Genomic DNA, 12,835 nt, shown 5'->3' with positions numbered 1-12,835 from the left:
AGCGACTGTAGCAACAGCCATGAGAGATGTCTGAGAGTGCATGAGGGTGTGAGAGGGATGTGCTGGCACCCCAACACTTTCCCCCAAAAAACGAGCCATGGTGAGAGCCCAGCAAACGCTTTATTGCCAAGGACAGCGCTTCCCTCAGGCCCCAGGCACGAAAACAGAGGCTGCCTCACCACATCCCATACCGGATCAATCCATGCAGATCCTCAGTGCCGAGAGCCAGCCCCAGCACCGGCTGCCCAATCTCAGGCCACACAGGGGATGGAGAGAGCCCAGCCTGCCTGATGGGGACACTCCCGTAGCACTAAGGCACCGTGCTGTGCTCCAGGACCACAAACCCAAACTCTGCTCATGGGCTCCTGCAGGCTGAGGGTCTGCAGACAGCCTGGCTCCCCAGCAAAGGTGGTACCCAGCAAACAGAACAGCTGGGATGGCACAGAGGTGGCCAAATCCTTGAGTAGCAGAAATAACTCTGCTACCCAGGTACCTCACAGCCCTGGACACATCCCAGTGACATCCTGCTCGTCCCCATGTCCCCTCTCACGTGTACCTGGCCTGCTCGCTCTGCTCCTGCTCGCTCAGGCCGATGCTGTGTGGGATGAGGGGGTCAGCCTGGCCTGGGGAACCAGCCTGGCCTGGGGCTCTGCCTCCCTGTGCCCCGTCAGAGGAGACGTCCCAGGAGCTGAGCGCCGGGACAGCTGCCCCAGGCCACCGGCAGGGCGACAAAGCCCAGCTTGCTGTAGAAGCTCAGCTGCTGTCGGTCGGCGTCACTGACCTGGCAGAACACTCCCCGTGAGCCTGGAAGGGAGGGGAGAGGTCAGGGCACTGGGACACTGGGGATGCAGTGACAGGGACCCCCTCCATAAGGGGATCAATCTCTCCCTTGCCCCTGTGGTGTCCTGAGACACAGATCCACATGTCCCCCAGTGCAAGGGGAGGGGACAGTGCCTGTCAGACTGCACCAGAGAGGGGACAGCTCCCGGCTCTGGTGGGTGAGGGAGCGTTGGGATGGGGCTGTGCTGGATGAAGGGGCAGCACTCACAGGTCATGCTCACCATTGGCCCTGAGTGCGCTCAGCAGGCAGAGGGCCAGGCTGCGACTGGCCCCCACATCCAGCACACGGGGAGCTGTGCCCAGCTGTACCAGGGAGGGGAAGCGCCTCAGCACAGGCTGGGGCACTGCCAGCGGCTCTGTGTGGAAGAAGAGCACTGCTTCCTCCAGGGCATCCTGCGGGAGACAAGCACAAGTGAGGGAACCCCCTCCACCTCTCCCATCCCCGCTCCCCTCGGCTCCAGGTGTCCCCTCACCTGTCCCAGAGCTGGCCCCGCCGTGCCCAGCTCTGGGGGGTATTTGTGCCGTATGGCTGGCAGCCAGCTGCTGTCTCGCTGCTGCAGGAAACCTTCGGCGTGGAGCGCTCCGGCTGCGTAGCCACACGGGCCACCCTCATCCTCCAGCACAAAGGTGTACTCGGGGCTCAGGCTGAGGAAGCTGCCCAGGAGCCTGCCAGGCAGAGCAGGAGCACGGCTGAGCTGAGCCTGGGAAACCTCAGAGCAGCTCCTCCTTCGTGCACCCAGCACCCCTTTGAGACCCCTGCTAGAAACCCTCAGCCCAGGGGAGCCATTGCAGCCTTCAGTGTCCAGGCTGGACATCCACAACGACGGCTGCCATGACCCTGCTGGACATCAGCATGGGGACATCCCTCCCTGTCCCTCCCAGTGAGATGGGGCAGCACTGGTCCCCACAGGGATGCCAAGAGAGGCCATCACCTCACTCCCCAGCCTTGCATCACTTGTCCAGGTTCAGAGGGGCCACATCTCACCTGTCACCGAGGAGATCCGGGTGGGCCACGAGGATCTCTGCCACTTTGGGATCACAGTCCAAACTCTCCCGGCACATGCGGTAAAGCTCTCCCTGGAAGACCCGGATCCATGTCAGCCCTGGCTGTGCCTGCCGTGCCACAATGCCAGCCACCACCTTCTGCTGGCCTCGGGCTCATGGCCACAGCACAGCCAGCCTTCAAACCAGAAATTGCCATTCCGGTCAGGCATCCTGAGAGCAGAGACAGCCCCAGGCTGGAGCGGGCTCAGAGCAGCCAGAACGGCACCAGGTCTGAAACTCAGGTCTCCAGAGAGCCTGAGCACAGCAGGACACCCCCAAATGTCCTGTCTTGGTCACAGTCGAGTTTGCTGCTGCAAACATTCTGATAAAAGCCTTGCTCCTGATCACCCAACAACAGGGGCAGGACCATGTCCTGCTGTGCCTGTTCCTGCAATGGGCTGATGGGCTCAGCTGGCTTTTCCTCTGGATTTTACTGGACACAGACGTTGTTGTTGTCAAGGTTCAGCCTGAGCAGATGAGCTGCACTCGTGTCTGTGGTGGCTGGATTTGTGGTGTTAGCCTTTCCTTGAGCTGGAGAGGAGCTGGGTGAGGGAGAGGGGGTGCTTGCTGCAGGTACATGGGAAACTGGGGCTCTGCTGGATTTGGCAGCACTTCAACATTTTGTCCCTCCATATCCAGATTCTCCCTTTCCTTCCCCATCCCATCGAGCTGCTGGGATATCAGGGGGCTGGCAACAAGCAGGTCACAGCTGACAGAGTGTTTGAAGAAGGGATTGGAGATGGATCCCCACAGGCTCTGGCAGTGCCCAGAGCTGCAGGCTGGTGAAGGCTGCAGGAAGTTGCCATCCAGACTTGACCTGTTCTGGATTTTTCCTGACATCTGCTCAAAGCCAGTGCTGGAGATCAGCACTGGGGCTGCTCTGGAGATCATCCCCAACCTGGCAACCCTGCTCTGGTGCTGGTTGATCAGGCTGAGGGGGCTGCTGTGCTGGAGAGAGGTTGGTTTGCTGAGGCCACAGCAGATTCTCCAGGCCAGGGTCTGACAGAGCTGGACCCAAGGACCCTCCCCACCTGTGTCACCTCCCACTCATCATTTTATGGGCAGCACAAGCCATGTAAAGGCTCTGGCAGGACACCCCTCCATGCCATGGCTCCCACCTTGTCCAGGGGCAGCAGAGGGCGCAGCAGGTACAGCTGGCTGGACGGGAAGAGAGGGGGTGGATGGTAGAAAAGGTCACAGCTGTTCCCCACGGGCAGCAGTGCCTGGAAGAGATTCAGTCCATCAGTTCATCCTGGCTCCAAACCTTGGCCTGGGAAGACTCCTGAAACCCCAGGAACCACAGCTGAGGGGCAGCTCTGCCTTCCCAAGTTTGCAGGATTGGGATAGTGGCTTCCCCATGGCTCCTTCAGCCCCCACAGTGAGGGACACCCTCTCACCTGCAGCTCTCCAAAGAGGCCCCCACGACGCACCCAGGGCTCAGCGTCCCTCCCCAGCAGGATCGGGGCAGTGATGCTCTGGCACCCTGGAAGCAGCAGGACACAAAAAGGTGAACAAAAACCTGCTGGGCAGGGGGAGATCAGCCTCTGCTGTGCAGATCCCTGCTGTCACAGCTCACAGGACCAGCTGTGCAGCCCAGGATGGTGAGAATGGGCCCTGCAGGCTGCTTCTCTAAGGAAAGGGCTCAAGGCACACAGTTCTTTCTCACACTGATCTTGGAGTCCTGCTCAGGTCATCACCTGGTAGCAGTTCTTGGTTTGTAAGAGGTCACAAGGCCCACAGAGCAACCAGGGAGCCCTAAACCAGAGGAAAACTGTGCAAAGTGAAGCACAGGCATTCTAAAAACAGCCCCACCTGTCACCCAGGGCATTACTGCTTCCAGAACCCTTTTTCCACACAGGCTAAGGGGTCTTTGGGATAAAAGGGCTAAGGAACCATATCCTAGAAAAAGCCATGCATTGTAGGCTGTGAGATATGGTGAAGATCTGCTCCCTCCCTGGCAGCAGTGCTTCATCCTCCCCCAGTGTCTCATTCCCAGTGCAATTCCTGTTCCACTCAGCAGTGTGGGGAAGGGCAGCCTGATGGTGAGTGCTGGCTGCTGCTGTGGGGCTGGAGGTGATGGGGGGCAGCAGCCAGACCCCCACCCAGGTGGGTGAGCCAGGACAGTGCCTGTACTTACAGCCAAAGCAGTTCCCCCAGGTGCCCTTGGGGTCAGGGTCGCAGAGGAGGTGACCATCTGCAAAGGAGGGGAGGTGGTGAGCACAGGACAAGGGTCAGCAGGAGAAAAAGTGTCAAGGGGAGGTGAGCTGTCAGGAGGGACTGTGATCTCTGAGTGAGTCCCAGCCACCTTCACCTCCTTGCTGGGGAAGCAGTGGATCCCCAGAGAACGAACATAAATGCACCCCAGTGCTGCCAGGTCCTGGCACTCCCGCACGGCTGGGTTTGGAAAGCTGAGATGGGGGCTGCCAGGACCTGCCAGGGCTGGCATCAGGCACGTACCCAGCCAGAGGACGAAGGCACAGGCTGCCAGCAGCATGTTGCGGATGTCCCAGAGGTAGGGGTGCAGGTCGTAGAGCAGCGCCCGGCCGGCGGTGCTGACCAAGCGGCTGTGCAGGCGGCACGTCCGCGCACACAGCAGCTGGAAGGACTGAGCCCGGCCTCGCCACCGCGTGCCCTGGGGACACACCGGCTGTCAGCCACCTGGGGGACACTCGAGCCACCTTCCTGAATCAGCACCAGGACCGGTCTTACCCCGCAGGCATCAGGTGCTGTGGGTGGGACCCCCACGCTGAGGCTGTTCGCCCGCAGCCACCGAAAATGCTCCAGGAGCTCCTGAGCCAGAGCCCCGTGCTGGTAGGGCAGGTAGAAGAGCTCCACCAGCATCCGCACCTCCTCCAGGGTCAGTGGTGCTGTAGGGCTGGACACGGCCTCCTTTGGGGTCACTGGTGCTGTAGGGCTGGACACGGCCTCCTTTGGGGTCACTGGTGCTGTGGGGCTGGGTCTGACCTCCTTTGGGTCAGACTCAGCCTCTTCTGGTGTCACCGATGCCATGGGGCTGGTCCTGGGCTCCTCTGGGGTCACCTGTGCTGTGGGGCTGGTCCTGGCCTCCTTGGGGGTCATGGGGCCAGATCCAGCCTCTTCTGGGGTCACTGGTGCTGTGGGGCTGATCCTGGGCTCCTCTGGGGTCACCTGTGCTGTAGGGCTGGTCCTGGGCTCCTCTGGGGTCACCTGTGCTGTGGGGCTGATCCTGGGCTCCTCTGGGGTCACTGATACCATGGGGCCAGACCCAGCCTCCTCTGGTGTCACCTGTGCTGTGGGGCTGGTTGTGTCTTCCTTGGGGGCTTCCATGGGCCCAGGGCTAGCACCAACCTTGTCAGTCAGTGGGGCTGAAGTGCCAGGACTGGCACCAGCCCCAGGTCCTGGAGGTGTCTGGGGCACATCATTCCTGATGGCCTCAGGCTGGCTGCTGCTGGGAGACTGGACAGGGCTGCCATCCCCTGTCCTGGCATCACTGGTGGGCAGGGAAATGTTCTGACTGGTGTTGGTACTGCTGGAGCTCGTGGTGGGGCTTGGGGTGGGGAGGGTCTTGGTGGCCACTGGGATTCCTGCAGACTGGGCACTCCCAGCCTCACTGGGCAGAGCAGAGGAGGGCTCACAGCTCTCCCTGCTCCCTGTGGTGAGCTGGTCCTGAGCCCCTGCAGGGGTCTGCTGATGGCCAGTGGATGTCCTGTCCCCACTGTCCTTCTCAGGCTCTGGGGTCACCTCCCTGCACCCCTCCTCTGGTGCCACTCTGCAGGGCTCAGGGCTGTGCTGATCTGCCCCACCAGGAGCAGAGCTGTGGGGCTGAGGGTTGGGAGTGGCCTCCTGTCCTCCCTCCGTGCCAGGCTGCAGCCTTGGTCCTCCCTTGAGGCTGACACTGGGGTGTCCTGGGGTCCTCCCACCTGGCAGGAAGGAACAAGAGGGAAGATCCTTTGGCACCTGCATGGAAACCACTGCCCATGGGGCAGGACAGTGCTGGGAACCTCCATCAGCTGCCAGGACCCTGGGGCTGGTGAGGCTGTGGCTTTGCAGAGGCAAACATTGCAAAACACCAAGCTCTCCCCTGGCTGCCCTTTTCTTCCAGAGCTGGCTCAGGCTCTGGTTCTGCCAGCCAAGGAAACCCTCTCCAGGATGTGGCCATGGCAGGAGCACCCACGGGGCAGCATGGGCAAAGCTCCAGATGGGCAAAGCTGGGGCTCCCTCACCCCCTGAGGTCCTGGCAGAGCTGATCCAGCACTGCAGGGATCGAGGGATGCTGCACATGCAAATCCATTGCCTACCTGGCTCCAAGGCCTGCTGGTTTATCTCGGCCACCCAGTCACGCAGTGCCACTTCCAAGGCTTCCTGGGGGCTGTAGCTTCCATCCCGAGCACCTTGGCTGTCCCCTGGGGCTGCCACCTCCTCCATTCCTGAGGAACTGCAGCTCATCAGCCTGGGCAGCCCTGGTTCTGTGCAGGAAAGCTGCAGGGCTGGGCAAGGATGGGCAGGGGTACCTGTTTGGTCAGGGTGGGCACAGCTCCCCAGCTCGCTCTGAAACCAGGTGCCCAAGGTGTGGATGGGGATGAAGTTGGCCTGGAGCTCACAGTTGGGGTTGAGGAGCAGCCCATGGAGCCTGGACATGAGGCCAGGAGCACGGCCCATGTAGGGGCCCAGGAAGACACGTCTGCAGTCGTAGTCGTTGGCGTAGAGGTTGTCCCAGATGACGGGGCGGCGCCTCAGGACAGCCTCCACCTCCTCCAGCAGCGCTGCTGAGAGCTCCTGTGACACCACCTTGGGGCCTGGGCCATCAGGGCAGGGACACAGGTGGGGTCAGCATCCATCACAGACACACAGCAGGGATGTGGACATGGAGATGAGGTTCCAGACCACACCCACAGTCCCAAGTCAGGAGAGCAGATCCCCCAACTCAAACTCCAGCCTGGCTGGGGCTGCACACCCCAGTGTGAGGCACCACAGAGGGGCACTGATGGTGGCTCTCCTAGGACAGCCACAGGGTTTGCAGACACTGCACATGGCCACACACCCAGAGCTGGCCCTGGCACTCACCTGTCCAGATGACACCAATCCCTGGGAGCAGCTCCTGGCCGATGGTCTGCAGGTAGCAGGACTGGCTGGGGCTGGGAGAGCACAGGGAGCTGCAATATTCTGGGGAGAGAGCACAGAGCATCCCCTGAGAGCTGGGGACGAGGAGGAGCTGCCAGGATCATGGATAGGGCCCTGCTGCTGTCTCATCCTGAGATGTCCAGAGCTCTCCTGGGAGTGTGAGGAGTCCAGGCAGAGCTGGGGGTGCTGCCAGGGCACTCAGCTCTCAGCAGGAACAGGAGCTGGGTGCAGCCAAGGGGGGCTCACCCCAGTCTGAGGGCCTCCCCCAGTTTGAGCAGCTGGGGCTGTGGGCAGTACCTGTAGGGCAGAAGAGGAAGATGGAGGGTTGGCCCAGCTCCTGGTACACCTCGTTGGCCACAGAGGCCTGAGCCTGTGCCAGGGAGGGGAAGACATCTCTGTCAGCTTGGCACATGCAGGGGTCGATGTCGTCAAAGAGCAGCGCGAAGGAGCGGCACCCCATGGCAGCCACCTGTGGGCACAGACAGGGGCTGCTGGGACCCCCGGGCAGCAGAGAGCCCTGAGAGGGCATCTGGGCACAGCACAGCATGGGGCAGTTCCTGCCTGGGCTGTGCCAAGGGAGTAGCAGCTGCCCACGGAGCAACCCCACCATGCCAGCAGCTCTTTGCCCTCCCTGGAGCTCTGCTCTAGCCCTCAGCAAGTTCTGGGGCTTGGCTGCTCCTTCTCCTGCCCCCAGGCAGGCATCCATGGAGCCCTCAGCTCTCTGTCACCATGGTAGGGACAGCACTTTGGCTGCTGGTCTCTGTGCAGCAGCAGGACCCACACCAGCCCACGAGGTGCACGAACATGTGCCCCTTGCCTGGGAGCAGTGGGATGAAGGAATGGCCCACGGTACCTGCCTGAGTTTTTGCTGCAGCAGGAGACGATCCCCAGCACTGGAAAACACCATGTCCTGGCCAGCAGAAATGGCAAAAATAAACTCCACACCCTGCTCTTGGGCAGCTTCGATGAGAGACCGCATGCGGGCTGGGGACAGAGCACAGGGGGTCTGTGAGAGCTGGGAGACCGGGCAGGAGTGGGACAAGGGGAGGAGGGGATGAGGGATGGAAGGGGAGGAGGAACGGAGGGGCACAAGGGATGGAATGGGAAAAGGAATGGAGGGGAATGAGGGAGGGAGCAGGGCAAGGGATGGAGGGGGACAAAGGATGGAGCAGGACCAAGGGGATGGAAGGGGAAAAAGAATGGAGGGGAACGAGGGATGGAGCAGGACAAGGGATGGAGGGGGACAAGGGAGAAGAGAAATAAGGGATGGAGGGGGACAAAGGATGGATGGGAAAAAGAGATGGAGAAAGACAAGGGATGGAGGGAAATAAGGGATGGAGGGGGACAAAGGATGGATAGGAATAAGGGATGGAGAAAGACAAGGGATGGAGGGAAATAAGGGATGGAATAAGGGGGGGAATAAGGGATAGAGGGAGAAAAAGGATTGAGCAGGACAAGGGATGAAGTGAGACAGGGGATGGAGTGGGACAAGGGATGGAAGGAAACAAAGGATGGAGCAGCACAAGACATGAAGGGGGACAGGAGGTGGAGCAGGACACGGGATGGAGGGAGAGTGAACCCCAGGGAGGAGGAGGAGGTCATTGGGAGGGGAGAGGCTCCAGGAAAACCATTCCCACTCCCTTAAGACACAGAGGACTTTTGACAAGGGTCTGTGGGCCTGGATATAATCAAGCACATTGCTTGAGCCCCACATGGGAAGCTGGGTGGTCCCTTAGGCAACTCCATCTGATGGGCAAGGTCTGGGGGCCTCTGTGCAAAGGGCAAGGTCCTGGCAGGATGGAAATAGCTGGGACATAGCCCATGCTTTCCCCTCAGGGACCTGGGATGCCTGCAGCCCCCCGAGGGGCCCAGCAGAGCCGCTACCTGCCTCATGCTCTGTGTAGGGCTCTCTCCAGAGCAGCCGGTGCTTCAGCTCATCCTTGGGCGCGTACATGTAGCAGTTCAGCCCCCGGCGTTGCAGCCTGTGCAGGGAGAGCAAGGAGTCACCCAGGCTCTTTGCATGGCCAGAGACACAAATCTCAGCCAGTTCTCCCAGTGCTGAGCTCTAAGGTTTATGTCAGAGACCAGTAGGACGTGTCCCCTGGGAGGGAAGGCACCTCCCTCTTTTGGCACTTCTGTATGGAAGCCATCTGATATATTCATTTGGTTTTATTTATCCTCCTCAGCAGGCAGTTTTACATTTTCCCACGGTGAACAGAGTAGAAAGCACTTCAGGTATCTCATGATAAAAGTCCCTTTTTTTGTTTCTTTCCAGATAAGAAAAATATCCGTGGACATGTCACCCTGATGTGCCAGCATGTGAACACATCCTAGTCCAGACATTAAACCTTCTCATTCCTGAGGTGCTTTAAAACATCACAGCTTGTTTTCCTTCCATTTTCTGTACCTGTATCTCCGATCCCTGCACTCTGCTCCTTAAGCACACCCCTCACTGCCCACGCTGTCACCGCTGCACTGCCCATGGGAGGCCCTGCAGAGCCCAGCTCGTTGGTGGCAGGTCCTTGTGCGGAGCCCCAGCACCACCTGCTGGCACGGAGCGGCCCCACGTCTGTCCGTCTGTCTGTCTGTCTGTCCGTCTGTCTGTCCGTCCGTCCCGCAGCATCCCCGGCCCGGCCCAGCAGGGGGACACCGCAGAAACACGAGACCCCTTGGCTGCCACCACCCCTTCAGAGAGGAAAACTCAGGGTACTTGCCATTGAAAGAGAAGTTTCCTCTGATCCATTGACCACGGTCGCCCATAGAAACCTGTAAAAGGGAGGAAATAAAAGGCAAAATGCAGTTGTTGGAAAGTGCCTGGGGTATCCTGAATGCATAGATGCCCTGCCAGACGTGCAGCACCCATTCTGCTTTTGGATCCACTTCCTATTTCTGCATGTGGGAAGATCTGGGAAGTGCAGAGCTGCCTGCAAAGCCAGGGAGAAAGGATATCCAGAGGAGCACAGACCCCTTCCCCCGGGGACAGGCTGATAAATGGGTTTGGAGAGATGCAGATTTGACAGCTCCTCAAAGCAGAGGTTAAGGGGAACCTGTCAGTGTCCCAGCGTGAGATTTAGCAAGAGAAAAACCTTCAGCCACTTAAATTCTCTTCAAGATCTGGCAGATGCAACGTGAAGTCTCACAGAAAATCCATTATGTGATGGCAATTGGCCATCAAGGCATCTTCCTGCTTTTTCTCTGCATCATGGGCAACTTTTGAATCAATCACTCAGGGCCAAGGGGAGCAGATATTTGGGAAGTGACGGCATTCCCAAACCTGGGTGGTGCACAGGACGGACTCCATGAAGCTGGGAGAAGGGACCAGCTCTCCGTGCCTGGCATGAGGCCAGTGACACCCAGGAAAGCACCTGCATTTCCCAAAGCACCTGAATTTCCCTGAGCTCATCCACCCTCATTCTCTCAGCTCCCTTTGGCAGGAGCCCACCCTGCAGCCCCCAGCAGCAGTCCTGGGCAATGGTGAGGGTGGTTGCACCACAGCAACACCCACTCTCCATCTGTCTTCTCTCTGCAGACAGATTTTCTACCTGCCTGAACACCTACATGGTTATTCCATATGCTTTGGATTAATATATAGTCACCTTGCTATCCATCCCCCACTGTGCACAGCGCCAAATTTGTGGCCGTTTGAGAATCCCAACAAATATTTTGCCCCAAAAAGTTATTTCTGTGGTAAATAATTTGCTATTTCAAGGTCCCAGCGAGGTCCCCAGAGTCCCTGTAAGGCAGCTGCAAGTGACACTTTCACAGCACGTGTTGCTGTGAACTGATGTGGCCACTCAGTCCTGCACACACCCTGCCTGCAGTGCTCTCCTGGAATGGATTTGCCAGCATCATCCCTGTCCTCCTTCCCAGGTCAGCTCTACTACACCAATGATTCACGTCTGACTCATGTCAGCTTCTCCACCCCTGCATTTCCTGTTTATTTTACATTTATTTGCATGGGTGCTCCTGCTTCCTCTCAGGTGAGGCAGAGGGCAGTGCCCCTCACAGGGGTCCTGTGCTGCCAGGAGAAGGGCAGATATTTTTGCCTGGTGGGTGCCAGGCCTGGCTCAGCTCCAGAAGGAGCTGGGGATGTGGGGAGGGAGAAGCACAGAGCTCTCCCATGCCAGGTCTGGGCAGGGGTCCTGCACTGCTGCTCCATGGGCAGGGTGGGCAGGGGGGACACACCGGGAAGCTGCCCCTGAGCCCAGGGCAGCCAGGAACCCCATGTAGAGCTCTGGAGGATGAGCAGAGGGTCCCTGTGGGGAGCTGGGCTCGGTGGGGCTCTGGAGAGAGCTGGCAGCATCCCAGAGGTGCTGATCCAGACCCCTGGTAGGGATGGGGCGCTGTGCAAGGGCCCCACTCCCGCCTCCCCCGCAGCCTGGAGCCCTTCCCGACCCCGGTTCACTTCGGGTGGATCGGAACAGTCCCTGCAATGCCCGGGCGGCCGCGGCTCCGGCGGGACCTACCTTCCACCACTCCGCAGAGGAAGCGCGGCCGCTCCGCCATCCCCGCGCAGAGATGCGCGGAGGGACGGAGGAACGCGGGGAGAGATGGAGGAATGCGGGGAGAGATGTGCGGAGGGACGGAGGAATGCAGGGAGAGATGGAGGAATGCGGGGAGAGATGGAGGAATGCGGGGAGAGATGCGGGGAAGGATGGAGAGCGCGCAGGGATGGAGAGCGCGCAGGGATGGAGGGCGCGCAGGGATGGAGGGCGCGCAGGGATGGAGAGCGCGCAGAGCGATGCGCGGAGGGGATGGAAGATGCGCAGGGAAGGATGAAGTGTTTGCGGGAGGGGATGGCAGGTGCGCAGAGGGGTGGGATGTTTGTGTGCTGGGGGATGGAGCGCTGGCGGGAGGGGAGGGAGGGTGCGCGGAGAGCTCCGCGCAGGGGCGGCTCCACCGCCCACCCCCTTCCCCCCGCGGGGACGCGCTCGCCGCAGCGCAGGGGGCGGCCCCGCGGGTGGGGCCGGGGTGCGGGGAGGAGCGGGGTCCCTGAAATCCGTGCAGAGCCCCTGGGAGGCGATGCTTGAGCTCACAGAGCGGAGCCCCCTGCGCTGCAGCCGCCTCCGGGCACCGCAGCTCCGTCTGGTGTCCCCGCCAGCCCCGGTCCCCCCGTCCCCAGCTGCGGGGGTTCTCCCGGTGCAGCCCAAGACATTTCCTTTGAAGCTTCCCGGGACCCCACAGCCCCAGAGCTGCTCCCGAGAGATCGAGTGTCATTATCTCCTTGTGTTCACCACTGAGCTGGCACCTGCCCTGGCCACACCCTCCTGCCAGGCCTGGGGTGCGATTGCTCTCCAGGTGTGTGCCATGTGCCTCGCAGGTGACTCACCTGCCTGTGTCATCCTGTTTGCCGTGTGCCACCCTGCTCTGAGCTGCTGACACTCGTCTAGTTCGTGGCTGTCTCTGTCGCACAGGCTGTGGTTTGCAGATGTGCTGCCACGTCATGAGCTCCCTGTCCTGCAGCTGCACACCACAGAGCCCTGCCTACACGCTGGCCGGGGTGTTCGACACCGTGTAATCATTTTGTTCTTTTTCAGACCACCGAGCCTTTTTGTTGATGTCATAGTTTTGCCAGGGTTTGCGGTCTGATCGTTTATCTGTGTTGTACACTGTGTTATTGGTATTGCTGTGGTTACATCCCATTGCTGTTCTTATCTCAGCCTGAGTGATCTTTACTTTTTGTGCCTCCAGTTCTCCTCTCCGTCCTGCCTCGGGGGAGGGTAGGGCTGTGAGCAATTGGTCTGGGATGTTCCAATGTGAACGCTTAATTGGGGAATGTCGTTCCTAAACCAGGACACCAACACAATTTTATTACCATGTAAATGTGAGGGGTGAAGCCGGGACAGTGCAG

At 60.1% G+C, this 12,835-nt stretch overlaps 1 protein-coding gene across 13 annotated transcripts; it reads right to left on the bottom strand.

The window, feature by feature from the left end:
* Positions 1–101: 101 nt before the first annotated feature.
* On the bottom strand, positions 102–11,868 carry LOC116996298 (protein O-GlcNAcase-like). Of its 13 annotated transcripts, XM_033059716.1 has the most exons (19): positions 11,688–11,868; positions 11,609–11,653; positions 11,451–11,556; positions 9,699–9,750; positions 8,869–8,966; positions 7,838–7,968; positions 7,282–7,453; positions 6,928–7,026; positions 6,375–6,659; positions 6,162–6,290; positions 4,594–5,783; positions 4,342–4,516; positions 4,022–4,078; positions 3,282–3,367; positions 3,003–3,107; positions 1,826–1,917; positions 1,314–1,506; positions 1,062–1,233; positions 102–804 (listed from the first exon to the last, which is right to left on the bottom strand). In XM_033059716.1, exons 3-19 carry the CDS (start codon positions 11,488–11,490, stop codon positions 668–670), a joined length of 3,213 nt encoding a protein of 1,070 aa, XP_032915607.1. In that variant the 5' UTR covers positions 11,491–11,556; positions 11,609–11,653; positions 11,688–11,868; the 3' UTR covers positions 102–667. The 13 variants fall into 13 exon arrangements, with proteins under 13 accessions (XP_032915607.1, XP_032915596.1, XP_032915598.1 ...); XM_033059705.1 differs by lacking the exons at positions 11,609–11,653; positions 11,688–11,868 and having other exon boundaries at positions 4,594–4,770; positions 4,810–5,783; positions 11,451–11,586; XM_033059707.1 differs by lacking the exons at positions 11,609–11,653; positions 11,688–11,868 and having other exon boundaries at positions 4,594–5,031; positions 5,110–5,783; positions 11,451–11,586.
* Between the last annotated feature and the right edge of the window lie 967 nt (positions 11,869–12,835).

The sequence above is a fragment of the Catharus ustulatus genome, chromosome 5 (genome assembly GCF_009819885.2).
Source record: "Catharus ustulatus isolate bCatUst1 chromosome 5, bCatUst1.pri.v2, whole genome shotgun sequence".
Classification (NCBI taxonomy): Eukaryota; Metazoa; Chordata; class Aves; order Passeriformes; family Turdidae; genus Catharus; species Catharus ustulatus.
This window is presented reverse-complemented; position numbering and strand designations above follow the sequence as displayed.